General features: G+C 38.4%; 1 protein-coding gene across 4 annotated transcripts in view; it reads right to left on the bottom strand.

Moving 5' to 3' along the window:
* C17H16orf87 (chromosome 17 C16orf87 homolog) overlaps positions 1-17,090 on the bottom strand; it is a 155,051-nt gene that overhangs the window by 65,872 nt on the left and 72,089 nt on the right. Inside the window, exons 1-2 of one of the 4 annotated variants that reach the window (XM_073226158.1) lie at positions 10,065-10,387; positions 4,886-4,982 (exon numbers count right to left, since the gene is read on the bottom strand). In XM_073226158.1, the coding sequence (XP_073082259.1) occupies positions 4,886-4,982; positions 10,065-10,130 (163 nt within the window). In that variant the 5' untranslated portion in view covers positions 10,131-10,387. Of the gene's footprint in view, positions 1-4,885; positions 4,983-10,064; positions 10,401-17,090 lie in introns of those variants that run through there. The other 3 variants (XM_073226159.1, XM_073226161.1, XM_073226160.1) reach the window with 3 other exon arrangements.

Consider the following 17,090-nt stretch of genomic DNA (forward strand, 5'->3'; position numbering starts at 1 on the left):
ATCCATCAACATCATCCACATCAACAAAAAGAAGTACAAAAACCACATGATCATCTCCATAGATACTGAAAATGCATTTGACAAAATTCAACATCCATTCATGACAAAAATTCTGAACAAAATGGGTATAGAGGGTAAGTACCTCAACATAATAAAGGCCATATAAGACAAACCCACAGCCAACATCATACTTAACAGCGAGAAGCTGAAAGCCTTTCCTTTAAGATCAGGAACAAGACAAGGATGACTCTCTCCCCACTTTTATTCAATGTAGTTCTGGAGGTCCTAGCCACGGCAATCAGACAACACAAACAAAGAAAAGGCATCCAGATTGGTAAAGAAGACGTTAAACTGTCCTGTTTGCAGATGACATGATATTGTACATAAAAAACTCTATAGAACCCACTCCAAAACTACTAGATCTAATATCTGAATTCAGCAAAGTTTCACAATACAAAATTAATATGCAGAAATTTGTTGCATTTCTATACACTAACGATGAACTAGCAGAAAGAGAAATCAGGAAAACAATTCCATTCACAATTGCAACAAAAAGAATAAAATACCTAGGAATAAACCTAACCAAGGAAGTGAGAGACCTATACTCTGAAAACTACAAGACACTCATGAGAGAAATTAAAGAAGATAACAATAAATGGAAACACATCCCGTGCTCATGGATGCAAAGACCTAATATTGTCAAAATGGCCATCCTGCCTAAAGCAATCTACAGAGTCAATGCAATCCCTATCAAAATACCAACAGCATTCTTCAATGAACTGGAGTAAAAAGTTCTAAAATTCATATGGAACCACAAAAGACCCCGAATAGCCAAAGCATCTTGAAAAGGAAGAATAAAGTTGGGGGTTGGGGAGAGGTGTTACACTCCCTGACTTCAAGCTCTACTACAAAGCCACAGTAATCAAAATGATTTGGTACTGGCACAAGAACAGACCCACAGACCAATGGAACAGACTACAGAAAGCCCAAATATAAACCCAAGCATATATTGTCAATTAATATACAATAAAGGAGCCACGGATATACAATGGGGAATTGACAGCCTCTTCAACAGCTGGTGTTGGCAAAACTGAACAGCTACATGTAATAGAATGAAACTGGATTATTGTCTAACCCCATACACAAAAGCAAACCCAAAATGGATCAAAGACCTGAATGTAAGTCATGAAACCATAAAACTCTTAGAAAAAAAATAGGCAAAAATCTCTTGGACATAAATATGAGCAACTTCTTCATGAACATATCTCCTTGGGCAAGGGAAACAAAAGCAAAAATGAATAAGTGGGACTATATCAAACCAAAAAAGCTTCTGTACAGCAAAGGATACCATCAGTAGAACAAAAAGGTATCCTACAGTTTGGGAGAATATATTTATAAATGACATATCCGATAAGAGGTTGACATCCAAATTATATAAAGAGCTCACGCCCCTCAACAAATAAAAAGCAAATAAGCCAAGAGCTGAACAGACACTTCTCCCAAGAAGAAATTCAGATGGCCAACAGGCTCATGAAAAGTTTCTGTACAGCAAAGGACACCACCAAGAGAACAAAAGGCATCCTTCAGTATGGGAGAATATATTCATAAATGACAGATCCGCTGAAGGGTTGACATCCAAAATATATAAAGAGCTCATGCACCTCAACAAACAAAAAGCAAAAAATCCACTTAAAAAATGGGCCAAGGATCTGACAGTTTTCGAAAGAAGAAATTCAGATGGCCAACAGACACATGAAAAGATGCTCCACATCGCTAATCATCAGAGAAATGCAAATTGAAACCACAAATGAGATATTACCTCACACCAGTTAGGATGGCAAACACAGAAAAGAATAGGAACAACAAATGCTGGCGAGGTTGTGGAGAAAAGGGAACCCTACTACATTGCTGGTGGGTATATAAATTAGTTCAACCACAGTGTAAAGCAGTATGGAGGTTCCTCAAAAAACTGAAAATAGAAATACCACTGGACACAGGAATTCCACTCCTAGGAATTTACCCTAAGAATGCAGCAGCCCAGTTTGAAAAAGACAGATGCACCCCTATGTTTATCACAGCACTATTTACAATAGCCAAGAAATGGAAGCAACATAAGTGTCCATCAGTAGAGGAATAGATAAAGATGTGGTACACATACACAATGGAATATTATTCAGCCATAAGACGAAAACAAATCCTATCATTTGCAACAATATGGATGGAGCTAGAGGGTATTATGCTCAGTGAAATAAGCCAGGCAGGGAAAGACAAGTATCAAATGATTTCACTCATCTGTGGTGTATAAGAACAAAACCAAAACTGAAGGAACAAAACAGCGGCAGACTCACAGAACCCAAGAATGGACTAACAGTCACCAATGGGAAAGGGACTGGGGAGGATGGGTGGGAAGGAAGGGATAAGGGGGAAAAAGGGGCATTACGATTAGCACACATAATGTAGCTGGAGGGGGGATACGGGAAGGGTAGTATAACACAGAAAAGACAAGTAGTGATTCTATAGCATCTTAGTAAGCTGATGGATAGTGACTATAATGGGGTATGTGGTGGGAACTTGATAATAGGGGAGGTCTAGTAACCATAATGTTGCTGATGTAATTGCACATTAATTATACCAAAATTTAAAAAAATTCTTTTTAATCTGTCCCTTCTCTGTGACCTTGCTGGGTTTCTTCCTTGCCTCATTTTCCCCTGAACCACTGGTATATAGAAGGGGCTAAAAAAATATGTGAACTGAAAAAAAACCAAAAAACACACATTCGTCCCACTTAAAGGCATGGGCCATATCTTACTCATTTTGGAGACTCAGAACTGAGCTGAAATACAAAGAATTATGGGCTAACATCTATTGAATGAATCATTCCAGAGTTCTCACACCTTAAACAAACTCTTAGGGACTAAGATCCAGGAATTCATTTTCAACAAGTTCTCTGGATGACTCCTCTATAACCAACCCAGCAACAGTCTGTAAGAACCACTGAATTAGTCAAAACTCAAATAGACAGAAACGGAATCAAATGACTTTCTTGCCACCTCTATCTATATAGACCTAGGATAAACACACCTCTCACAGACATAAATATAAATAATTATTGAATCATCTGCTACGATAGATACTCTTTGTCTAATTCAGCATCCTCAAATCAACATGCTGCAATAGCCACTTCTGCCTTGTACCTTTACAAACTATTCTCTATACATCTATAATGATCTTTCCAAAAGGCATATCAGAACGTAATACTTTCCCTTTACCCATCCCACATCCTAAGGATAGCTTCTCCTCTCATTTTATTTTAAGAACAAAACCCAAACTTCTTATTCTGGTTTATAAAGCTTTACATTTACATAGTCTGGTCCCTACCTATCCTCCTGGCCTTATCTACCATGCTCTCCTGCTCCTACTGTCTATACTGCAACCACACTGGCCTTTCTGCTCCTAAAATATACCAAATTTTTTCCAGCCTTAGAACTTTTGCATTTGCTATTTCATCTTTCAAAAATGTTCTTCTCTCTTATCTTAACATGGCCAGCCCATTGTTCCTATTCAGCCTCAGCTTACATGTCACCTCCTAGAGAAGCCTCCTCTAATCACTCAAGCAAAAAGTAGCTTTCTAGTTTCATGCTAGAATAGCACTTTATTTTAATTTCCTACAAGGTATTTACAAACTGATATTCTCCTGTTTATTTCTTCAATGTCTATCTCCCGTCCACAAAAATGTAAGCTACATGAGAGTAGTAAATCTGCCTTGATAGTAGATTCATGTATTACTTTATGCCCATGGCTTAGAACAGTGTAGCATATACAATAAGCAGGTACTCAATATATACTTATAATCAACCTACCCTTATTTGGGGATCATCACTGTATGAAGTTCTGATTTTATCAAAGAATAAATAGCAAAATTTCATTTTTTAATAAATATATCCATTGGGTAAATCCAATTTTGTCTCATTAATGGAAAAGTAAAATTCAAACAAAATTACTTTTCAGATATTCTACATCAGGGATTTATAAAAAATACCCAAAATGTCTAAAAAGTATACTGACACCAAAATCAAGTTATATTTTTCCAGTCACTATTTTAAAAAAAAAACTTCAAAGCTACTACAAATTTTATAGCACTACAAAGGAGAAAAACCCAAAAGTCCATCAACCAGTGAATAAACAAATTGTGGCATATCCATATAAAGAATACTACTAAGCAATAATAAAAAGGAATAAATTCTTTTTGAAATACATGACAACATGGCTGAATTGTAAGTTATGCTCAGTGAAAGAAACCATGCAAAAAAGAATACATATTGTATGATTCCATTTATATGATGTTATAGAATAGTGACAGAAAGCACATCAGTTGTTATCTGGGGGTAGGAAAACCAAGGAGAGATTAGAAAAGAGAACTAAGATTATGAAAGAGTACTAGAAATCTTGGGAATGATAGTTCATTATCTTGATTGTGGTGATTGTTTAATTAGTATGAACATATGACAAAACTTATCAAGCTTTAAATATGTGCACTTTAAATATGTGCAATTTATTGAATATCAATTATACCTTAATTTAGTTTCTTTTTTAATTTTTAAAAATCAGATTAGGTCACTCCCTTGCTTAAAATCTTTCAAAGGCTCTCCATCCTCCAAAAATAAAACACAGAAAATCTGTTGCAAGCTTAATTAGAACTGTAAAGAAGTTAACATTTAAATGGAATAAAGAGCAAACTAATGTCATAAGCTGATTTCAATAGCTAGTAATCAAAGACATGGTTCAAGAGATTTTGATTTTTAATTTCAACAAAATATAAACTAAATTCACAGAAATTTTAAATTTCTACATCAAAAAGCTAAAAATGTGGCAAACTCACAATTACCTGTAGAAGGTGGTGATTTCTCTGGGTGTTTTGCATTTAAAAGTTTTCTGCTTATAAATATGTAACCACAAGGACATGATTTACATGCAACAGGAACCTGTAGGAAAAAAAAAAAAGTGTATATCATTACTATTTTTGTGATTTTAAGCTTCTTCTCAGTGTTTATGTAGTCTCCTGAACTGAATGATAGATTACTTGAAGTAGGAATCATAGATTTATTTAAACCCCACCATGTCCTTACAACAAACTATTTGAGATGAGTATTGTGTCCTATACATTTTCACCTTTTTGTTACAATATGAATATAGTAAATGTATGATAAACACATGCTGATATGAGTAACCAATAGAAAACCATAATAAGGTCACAGCCAAAGAAAATACATGTGATAAAAGGTAGCATTTCCTAAAATATTCGTTTGAAAGCAGTTATATGGGGCACAAATTAGAAAAGAGGGCATGATAGGGAAGTCATTTAAGCATCCCAGCATAAGATTATTAGGGCCCTACTAGAATTGTGAGGATAGAAGTGGAAAAGGTAGATCTTACAGATATTTCAAAAAGGGAAAGAACTGCAAATGATTCAGGTTCTAAAATGAGAGGGTAAAATGCCAACTACCACTGACAAAAAGAATAGTATACAACAACCAGTTTGAGGAGCAAAAGTATAGTACAAACAAAATAGACTGTAGAGAAAGTAGGAGTTGAGATCTAGGGTCTTACAGTGTCAGCTCCAGGAAGGACATTGGATAAAACAGTTAAGCTCTTTAGGCTTCTGAGTCTGTAAAATATTTGTAAGTGGTTCCTTTCTCCATTTCAAGTCTATAAATATTTTTTTAAGTCAAATACTACTGAAAATCATTGAAAGAAATTACAGATTTCTCCCCAGAATCTTTTCACTGGTATTAACTTTAATGATCTTTGGAATTAAGACATGTTCACTTAAAACCAGAAATTAATCTCTACAAAAAGTACTCACAGAATAATTATAGTCAGAAAACTGCAATTCCCTGTGTAAGATTAATTTTGTTTGCTTGTTGTTTTATTTGTGTAAAACTTCAGTTACAATTATAAAGCTTTTTATCAATTATCTAAAGAATACTTCATATTCTGGAATTTTTTTTGGCATAAAAATACTGAACAAAGGCTCTCTAGTTTATATTTAAGTAAAAATAACAATGAATCCTATAAAAATAAATGAACTCCAGATATGTCTAACAGCTTGTTTTATTAATGTGATGAGATTCTTTCAAACTGTGATAGAAAATGTAATGTTACATTTTTAATAGTGTAAAATCTGCCCAAAATATGTATGTGTCAGATTAAAAATTTCACATCTTCACAGAAATCAGGCTCACAAGTACTGACTCATTTCCTTTACACTAAACACATCACTAAGGGCATCCACAGTACTGTTAAATTGTTTTAAATTAATGCTATCCAAAAAACACAGAAACATCTGATGTTCTTAATCAAAAGATCCTTGCTCCTCAGCAAGCATTTTCTTCCAGCTACTGAACTCAATAAACTTAAATTTAGGTATCTGTCTTATACACGAGAAAATTATTAGCAACCCTTGTCCAGAAATAACAGAGTGCTGCAATTAGATGAGAAATGTACATTTGGCTTCAGGATGAAGAATAAACACTGACTAATTCAATTGATAGGTTGATTTTTCATCCCTTAATTAGTGTTTTATGCTCAAAATACATTCTGGTTACTGAGTTAAGTCAACCTAAACTCCTTTTTAAAATGGAAAGTTCCTTCCCCCACTCCAACCTTGGGAAAAAAACAACCAACTACCGGCACAACCCAGATCCTATAAAAAGAATTAGAAAGGACAGACTATTTAAGTAATATCAATCTCTTCAAATTATAATATAAATTGGATTTTAAACAAACACCCTAAATGTCCCTCAAATTTTAGTTGTAATGCCAAAGATAATAGCAATGAAAGTTCTCATGCTATGCTCTCAGGACTTTATAATGAAAAAAAAACACAAAATTTTGTTTACTGATGGCTTATTCTACATCAATTTATTCCTTAAAGAGTACACTGAAGTTTTTACATCTTTTGCAAGTAAAACAGGTTAAAAAAAACCCTGCAACAAATAAAATCTTATATTGTCTCACTGATTTTATAAAGCTCAAAAATAACAGAGAACTCATTTACATTCTTTGCTGCTGAGAGAATCAAAGCCACCTAGAAATAGACATGTTTGCTATATGTCACATTAAATTTCCTATAAATGGGGGAAAAAAGCTAATCTATCTTAAAAATAGAGGCACTAACAGAAACACAAAGATGCCAGAAAACTAACAAGAATCTTGACTACTACTACACAAAATGACATAGTAATTTAAGTTTGTGGATGTGAAACCCTTTGAAAATCTAAAGTATTAAAGTTTAGATGTTTCAGAACTATATCTTCTTTTTTTTTCTTTTGGTATCATTAATATAAAATCACATGGGCAACACTGTGGTTACTAGATTCCCCCCATTATCAAGTCCCCACCACATAACCCATTACAGTCACTGTCCATCAGCGTAGTAGGATGGTAGAGCCACTACCTGTCTTCTCTGTGCTATACTGCCATCCCCGTGCCCCACCCCTACGTAATGGGTGCTAATCATAATGCCTCTTATTCCCCTTCTCCCTCCCTTCCCACCCAACCTCCCCAGCCCCTTTCCCTTTGGTAACTGCTAGGCCCTTCTTGGAGTCTGTGAGTCTGATGCTGTTATATCAGAACTACATTTCCAACAGAGGCATGTAAAGGCTGTATGTCATAAAGCAACTGAAAATCTAGGTCTTTTTGTTTGCTGATCTTGATCAGATTTTAAACTTCACACAAAACATATGTAAATCTACTCAATTAGGGTAACCTCCTCAAATGTTAAAGAGTTTACATTTATGTTTATAAACTCTATCTAAATTTTAATTTAATATTCATGAGGCAACTTAGAATTAACATCAGTATTCCAATATTGTTTTAATGGCTTTCTGTATTATAACTTTTTTTCTCATTTGTAACTTCTACTTTTCTTAAACAGGCTTTTATGATCAAAAAATTAGATCAATTATTTTCTTCAATACAGTTCCTTGTAGTAAAAGATAAATTACTTTTAAGAATCATCAGAAATTTTCATTAGTCTTCATGTATGCTGAATTTAGAATAAAGGACAAATGAACAAACATTTAATATTATTAGGTAGTAGCTTGCTATAAGGGTCATAACCTGCAATGAATTGTGTCCTCCCCACAACCCCAATTTATACACCCAAGCCCTAACTCCCAATGTGATGGTACTTTGAGGTGATTAGATTTAGATAAGGTTGTGAGGGTGGGGCCTTTGTCATGGGATTAGTGCCCTTATAAAATACCAGAAAGCTCTGTCTCTCAGCCAGATCTTGGACTTCCAGCCTCCAGGACTGTAAGATAGTAAGTTACTGTTGTTTGAGCCACCCAATCTATGGTACTTTGTAATGGCACCTGAAAGTGGGATTGTGTGTGTATAATAAAATTAAAAAATCTTTCCAAATAAATGATCACATTTTATTGAACAGTTACAGAGACTCCTACAAGTTTATTATCCTTTCCTCTTTAACCAGGATATTAAAAACTGGTTATTTCCCCCAAAAGGTTACTTTATGACAAGTAAAACAAGGTCAGGATTTGCAATAATTTATGCCCTACAGAAATTGGAATGCATAATGCATACCATGTACAAGTTATACTTCTACACAATTAACTGTAATAAATGGAAATGATTTAAGTATTGAAATAATCTCCTGCAAAGAGTCTTAAATTGCAAAGTCCAATTTTGTGAGAATTTAACAAATCTGGTTTAAACAGCAAGAATGGAAGTTTAGCTCTGGGGAAAAACCTGACAAAAGTGTTTTTATACTGCATACTCAATAAACTCGTAATATCAATAAACTGTAATTCTCCTTGCAAATCTTTCTCTGATCAGCATTTCTACCACTTTTCATAAATGATATTTAATAAAACACATAACTTTGTTATAAGATTTGATCAACCTATAGGATTAGTCCTTGAAGACTGAACTAAAATCAGCTTATTAAAAAATAAGTCATTTCAAATTACTCCTGATTCTTAAAGAAAGTAGGGGGAGGGAAAAGGGGAGGAGAGAGGTAGTCATTTTGAAAAAATTTCTCAGCGGAAAAAGAAGAATCACACCCAGATAGATCTACATGTAGCATGAAACAGGCCCTTACAAATGGTTTTAATTGAAAGAGTTTTAACTCTTACAGTGAAAGGTTTACAGGAACGTCTATTATTCTAACAAAGAATGAGGCATGCTTAAACTAAGAAACAATGAGGTTTTAAAAATTACAGCTATGAAACCATTAAGCCTGTGTAGAAAGCAGTCACTTAAAATTCATGAAATCACACACATATTTTTTTAGTGATCTGCAAGCGAGAAACGCCAAAATTTTAATAGTGTGTACCGTGGTGGGTAAGGGAAGTGAGGAGCGCCCAGAAGGGAAAAGTTTCAACAGGGGCATTCATTATTCAGTAATATTCTATTAAAAATGATACTAAAATAGGATTCATGATTACTTACGCTAAAAATATACCTAGGAGGGAAAAAAATCCAAATTCGCCGAAATACATTGCGGCCCCTTTTGCCACATTTAAGCGTTCACGCAGGTCGCGGTGGGGACAGTTTTGGGGGCCCACCACACACATACGACGGAAACAAAGCAACCCTGCGCGGCAGGAGCCTGGACTCGGAGTCCGGCACATCAGGCATCCGCGTCTGGGCAGAATGGACCGGGCTCCTGTCCTTGGGCCTCTGCCCCCAGCCTCCCGCCACTGTCACCAGGAGCCGTCCAGACCACTCAGCGAGGGTCGCGAAAGGGAGTCCGTCGGCGATTCACGCCCCCCTCCGGCGCGGCCGGGCCACAAGACAGACACTTGGGGGTCTGTCCACTGCCAGGTGGGCACCGGCCGGAATGCGGCCCGTGGCGTTTCCCCGGCAACCCCCTGGCTCAGCTCGGGCTCCCACCGTGGCCTCCGAGCCCAGTGGCCCGCCCGCCCGCTCCGCCGCTAGGAACCCAGGGAGGCGGCCTCTCCACAGCCAACAGCCACCGTCAACGGTCCGCCGCCCGCGCGAACCCGCCCCACCGGTCTGTGTACCGGGTCCCCGGCGCCCACCTGTTGGTCGCACTCGGGACATGATTTGGTGGCCATCTTCACTTTCTTGGCTCGAGTGGCAGACATGCTCTTCTCCAGTGGCGGCGACTCGGGCTCCACCCCTAGTACCTCAGCAGCCTGGCCTCCAACCGCCAGGTCCCCGCAGGCCAGACCGAGGTTCTGGCCCGTAGAAGAGCTCGCGCGTGCGCGAACTCGCGCAAGGCCTGCTTGCCGAAGGGGCGGAGCGAGGCGTGCGCCGGATCCCCGAAATCGCGGAGCGCCCTCCCACCCACTCCACACCGGTCCGCGAGCGCGTCCCCATTCTCACGAGGAGGTGGGCTGGGTCGCCAGGCGGCACATTGGCCACACCTTCTCTCGGCCGGGCGGGCATATGGGAGCGTGACTCAACAGTGGCGGACGTCGGTCTCGGCCAATGAATGTGCAGATAGGGCATGTCGTAGTACTGAGCCACACCCCTTCTACGGGAGCAAGGAACTAGTGTGAAACAAGTGAAGGGTTAAAGAGCTTGGCATAGATGTTGGCATTTAATAAACTTCAGTAAATGTTTGCAGAAAGAATTGTAATAGACATCTGATGAGTCTACGTGCCACGCCCTGGACTCGGAGCTACAAGATACGAAACTCGTTAGGTCAAATATTTATTGAGGGCCAATTCTGCCAGACAAATGTGAATAACTAGGTATTTCCAGCCCTCAAAAAACACGCAGTCTAGTGATGTAGACGGTCTAACATTCAAATACAACGGAGTTGGGTTGTTGATGGGAGGAGTAAATCAGTTGACTATTTCAAGCATATCAAAATTTAAATTCCACCTAGCCTTTGATCCAGCAATCTCACCCCTAATTAAAAAGATATTCTCAACCATTTGGATTTGAAATGTGCTCAAAACCATTTGTGCAGATGTTGTTTGTCAGAGCAAAATCAGAAACAGCCCAGGAGTTCATCAAATACTGCTTAAGTAAATTAATGTATGCATAAAACAGAGTATCACTGCAGCCCTTCAAAAGAATGAGATTCATAAGAAGTGATACAATTGTCACCAAAATACAACATAAATTGGAAAAACAAAGTACAGAGCATTTTAATAAAATTTTTTAAACAATTTTAAAATATATTTTTATTTGCATCTTCATTAAGAAACTGGGAAAGGAACTGGAGTCCAGGGATAGGAAGGAGACCTACTTTTCTGTACAATATCCTATCGTATTATTTGGATTTTCTAGTAGGTTAACCTAGTATGGCCTTTCCCCCACAAAAAGGGAAAAGGATTTGTACGCAGCTACTTAAGGGGCCACCTGACCCACTGTTGAGGGTGTTGGCAGGCCTAGGAGGCTTTCTGGAAGAAGTGTCTCCAAAGTTGAAACCCCAAGGATGTCAGGTGGAGTTGCCCAATGGTGAAGTCCTACCAGGCAGATGCAATACAGTAAGCAAAGGCAGGGAGGTCAGGAGTTTTTTGTGAGCATACCAAGTGCAGGGCAGAGTTAAGGCTGGAGAGATGTGCTTTATCCAGCCAGCTATGCAGGGTCTTTGCAACCATGGGAAGGAGTTCAGGCTTCATCCTAAGGATTGTGGAGCAATAAGGGTTTTAAACTAGGGGATACAGGATTAGATTTGAAACTGAGAATGACTGGTTCAGCAAAATGCTTCAGACCTCAAGACTTGGGAGAGGAAAAACAGTAAAGTAAGAGGACAGGATTCAAAAATATGAAGGCCATATTAGCTAAACTTAAGGAGCTTATTTTTATGGGGGAGGAGTGGTCAGGGACATTTATAGTATGAATGTCAAGTTTCTATTCCAAAGGACTGGAGGAATAGTAGTAGAGGAAAATAGTATCTCCATTTTCCCTGAAGGAGAACCCAGGGCCTGAGTTTTCTGAAACTTTCATTTGAATAGGTCCATTTTTCTGGAAATCTCCCAAAAAGGACACTTGGTGGGGGTGGATATTAAGGAAGAGGTATTTAACTCTGTGGGATTTTTGAAATGGTTAATGTGGCAGACACTGACAGTTGGCTGATATCAATTCCATCCAGGTTCCCCCTTCTCTCTAGCCATCTTCTAACTAGGAGTGGTCATGTATTGTTCTCTCTGGCCAACAAAATATAAACTAAGGTCTGCGGAGTGGGATTTTTGGAAAGGTTTTGAGTTTTGGGTAAGAATGTACACATTCATGTAAAAAACTTTGTCCTTTCACACTTTTCCCGTCGGGACTGTGAACATGAGGCCTTAAAGCAGACATGTACAATAAGATAATGAAGTGCTCTTTTAGTTATCAATTATTACATAACAAATTACTCCAAAACTTAGTGGCTTAAAACAGTATTATCTCAGGTTCTGTGGGTTAGGAATCCAGGTATGGTTCTGCAGTCTCATCTGAATTCTCAACTAGGAGGGAATCCACTACTAAGCTCACTCATTTGATTGTTGGCAGGCCCCAGTCCCTCACACACAGAGGCTCTTCACAAAGCTGCCTCAAAGCATGGCAACTGGCTTCCACTAGAATGAGTGATATGAGAGAACATGCCACCTTCTTTTCATAACCTAATCTCAGAAGCAGTATCCCATTACTTTTGCTGTATCCTATTATAAGCAAGTCAGTAAGTCCAGCCCACACTCAATAAGGTATTACACAAGGACAAGAATATCAAGAGGCAGGAATCTCTGGGCACCATCTTAGAGGCTGCCTACCCCAGGTGCCATGCATGCAATTATGATAAATCCACTAAAACGGAACAGAAAGCTAGAAAGTGCGTGGGTCCCATACAGCACTGCTGAATAGCTACCCCAGCCATGGCCTTGGCCTGCCTCCCTAGATTCCTTGTAATGTGAAAGTGGGAAAATACCTCAAAATAAGACACAGTTCCACACCCACCAGAATAGTTAAAATTAAAGACTAATAACATCAAGTGAAAGGGGATATAAAATGGTATAATCACTTTGTAAAAAAGTCTAGGAAAACTTAAGTATAAATATGGCCAATGACCCAATATTTCCAGTCTTAGGTATTTATCCAAGAAGAATGAAAACATGTCCACAAAAAGAGCTGTTCAAGAATATTCATAATAGGCCCAAACTGGAAAAAAAAACCACAAATATCTGTCAAACAGGTAAAAAGATAAATTATGGTATGTTCATTTAATGGAATATAAATCAACTTTTAAAGGGTACAAATTATTGTGTTGATACAATAAGACAAAATGGATGAACCTCAAAAACATTATGCTTACTAAAAGAAGCCTTACATAAAAGAGCACATACTCCTTTTATAGGCAGTCTAGAACAGGCAAAACTATTCTATGGTAGAAAAAAATCAGAGCAGTGTTTGTCTCTTGGGGGGGTAAGTGTATAATAAAAATAAAAAGGGGTATGAGGGAACTTTTGGGCTGATGGTAATAATTATCTGTATCTTAACAGGGATTTGTGCTACACAACTTACTGCCTTTGTCAAAACATAATAATACACCTAAGATTTGGGCATTTTATTGATTTAAATTTTACCTCAACAAGAACCTTAAGCAAATATCAAACTCTAGGTAATATGTGTTTAGGGTAAAATGTGTTAATTATTGCAACTTTCACTGCAAAGCATTAAAAAAAAAAGGATGGCTACATGAACAGGTAAGTAGTAAAGTACAATAAAATGTCAATGGTAAAATCTAGGTGGTTGGCATACAGGTGTTGACTATAAAACTCAAGTATTTTGTATGTTTGAAAATTTTCGTAAGTTATAGGAAACAAAGCCTACTTATTTAAGCCACTGTTCATTAGGTTTTCAATTATTTGTTGTCATACATATTTGTTATTTAAATGATACCCATACAAGGGTTTTCTACAAAGTGCATGGAAGTAGCTCTAACAGTAATTCACTTAACAAACATTTACTAAGTAACTAGTTATGTGCTGGATGTTGTGGTCTTGATGGAGCTACAATATTGTGAGCAAAACAAAATTCCTCTGTTGTGAATCTTACAATCTAGCACAGAAGATAAACACATACTATCACACAAATAAATATATAACTGCTATGATCACAGTTATGAAGGAACCATACTGGGGCTTTAAGGCCATGGGCAAGGGGACCTGACCTGTGGAGGCATGGGGCAGGGCAATCAGGGAAGACTTCCTGGAGGAAACAGGCATGCTGGGTAGAGTTAATGAGATGAAGAGGAGTAGCAAATACTAAGACAGAACGTATAGCATGGGCAAATTAGCTGAGGTAAAAGGAAGTGAAAAGAGGCTATTGTGGCTGAAGCACTGAAAGCAAAAGAGAGAAGCCAACATACTGAGGATGGGCACTGGAAAAGCCCACATTCCACTGGCTTTTAATGCTGGTTCTAACTTTGCTCAAGATCTTTCATGTATGCTGCTAAAGTGGCTGTAGATGTTCTAGTTTCACAATAAGCAATTACACCAGGCAGGACCTTCTTTAGTAACAGATATCACGTATCTGAAAAACCAAAATGGCTATTCAAAATCACTTTGTAATCAGGTCCCAAGCTACCTCAGGAAAATGGGGGCAGGGGAGCGGGGGAAATGTGGCAGCCTACACCTCCACTCCTTTCTTTGACACTCAAACCAAAATTTCCACCAAAGAGTCTTTTAAGTTTTTCTTCCTTTTGTGGGAAAATAGAATGCAAGCATTAGGATGCTTGGCAGATCTTCGCATAAAATTTCTCATTTTTCTTAAAAATCCAATATAGCTCTTAAAGAGTTTACACCACAATGTTGTTCATGCAAAACCTTCATAAGATTGCATATTAATGATATTTTAATAAATAAATAAGCTGACATGTAAAAAAAATTGAGTCATAAATGTATAGTTCCTCAAAACAGCAGCAGACTCACAGACTCCAAGAAGGGACTAATGGTTACCAAAGGGGAGGGGTGTGGAAGGGCAGGTGGGGAGGGAGGGAGAAGGGGATTGAGGGGTACTATGTTTAGTACACATGGTGTGGGGATCACAGGGAAGACAGTGTAGCATGGAGAAGGCAAATAGTGAATCTGTGGCATCTTACTACACTGATGGACAGTGACTGCATTGGGGAATGGGTGGGGACTTGATAATATGGGTAAATATGGTAACCACATTGTTTTTTCATGTGAAACCTTCATAAGTGTATATCAATAATACCTTAATAAAAATGATTAAATTGGGAAAGAATATGAATAAATAAATACATAGATAGATAGATAGATAGATAGATAGATAGATAGATAGATAGATAGATAGATAAATGTGTAGTTCCTATTTTTCCAAGGCAATGGAGAGATGGTCACCACAATGACGAAAATGTAGTCATTTTGTGCTGATTTTTGTTCACAGCATTTACACTCCATACTTCCAAAAAGGAGTCACCTATGATTTAAAAAAGAAAAAAAGGTACAAATAACAGCCAAAGCAGACAAAGATCAGTGCCTCATCTATGTCCTGAAAGAGAGCTTTTCTTTTTCTCCTTCATAGCCATATGCACTGGGTCAGGGAGCACTCATTGGAGAAAAGCCCCACAGGCTCAGTGACTCAAGAAGCCAGTCCTCCTTTACAGATGGGTATCTCTGCTTCACTGAGCACTGAACTCAGCCCAACTGGCCTATGCTGGATACAGAGGGGCCTCCAGAGGTGTCCCACACCTTGCTTTGCCTCCTTTGTTTTTCCTCTCATGGTATTAAATACTGCATATTGGGCATCTACTCTGTGCTTGTGCTTTATATTAATTGTACCTCTTTCTTCCCAATGTGGTATCATAAGCCTCATTTTACAGTTAAGTAAAGTTCAGGGAGCATATCAGTCAGGAATCTTTCTTTTGCCAAAATGGAAAACTCAACTCAAAGTGGCTTAGGCAAAAAGGGTATTTACTAGCTCACATATCCCAAAGAACACTAACAGTAGTACTATTTCAGACACAGCTGGATCCATTTGCTCACAGAACCACAGAGCCCATTTCTGTCTACACTCTGTTCTGTCTACACCCCGTTAGAGTTGGAAAGGAAGATTACTAAGATAACAACATCCTACATCTATCTGCTCCTTTTCCTGTCTCCTCATGTTTCTTCACTGCTTCTGTTTGGCTTTCCTACCCATCCTTGAACCACTTACTTGAGCTGGGCAAGGACAACCACAGACTGTTTTAGACCAAAGACTAGCATTCAGCCCTGGAAGTCTGACAAGGGGTCTGAGAACTGAGGGAAGGTTGGGTGGCCACACAATTAACATCCAGACTAAGTAACTAATGACCCTATTTTCTTTCACATTAGGCAAGACACTGCTCTCACCCTCTGTGACCATTTTGTCTCACCCTTGTGAGGGGGGGAGAGGGGAGGGGACTGGGGTGGGTGGGTAGGTGAGTGGATATATGGATGTGTGGATGGATGGATGAGTAAGTCCTTCCCAACTTCTGGTCTTATTCCTCCTATCCTATCAGTCCGAGCTAAATCAGAAGCTCCACTCTCTTGAGAGTACAAACAGGAAGTCTACAGAAGCACTGAATAGATTGCTTGACAAATCCAAGGACAGAGAGGTAAAATGAGCAGGTGAGTCCAGACCAAGGCATCCAGCTAAGGGTACTGAAATTAGGACTGAAAGCAGCCTATGTACTGCTCACCAAGCCATGTGTCAAACTTGAGGGCCCCTCTACTCGAATGAAGGGACACCTTTTTTTTTTAATTTGCAGTAAAGCACCCCATGTGTGGTCTCTAATCTGCTGACAGTCAATTGTACTTTACAGGATTTCCATTCCATCTCTCCCTCCATTCCTCCTCCTTCCTCCCACCATCTGTCTGTCTCTCGTTTCTCTCTACCTCTTTCCACGTAAGATCCATTCCAGGATAATCTTCCTCACCTCTTACCTTTCAGAATTCCTTAACTCTCCTTTCTTCCATGGGATAGACACAGCAGGTTGTCAGGAGGGAGAAAGAAAAGAGGACCATCCAGTTATCTTTACCCAAACTAATCCCTGGATGTGAAAAAGAAGAACTGCAATGTAGCTACAAAATCATAGAGGTCATTAATTATAGAATCTGATAAGCCACCTA

This window comes from Manis javanica, chromosome 17 (assembly GCF_040802235.1).
Source record: "Manis javanica isolate MJ-LG chromosome 17, MJ_LKY, whole genome shotgun sequence".
Classification (NCBI taxonomy): Eukaryota; Metazoa; Chordata; class Mammalia; order Pholidota; family Manidae; genus Manis; species Manis javanica.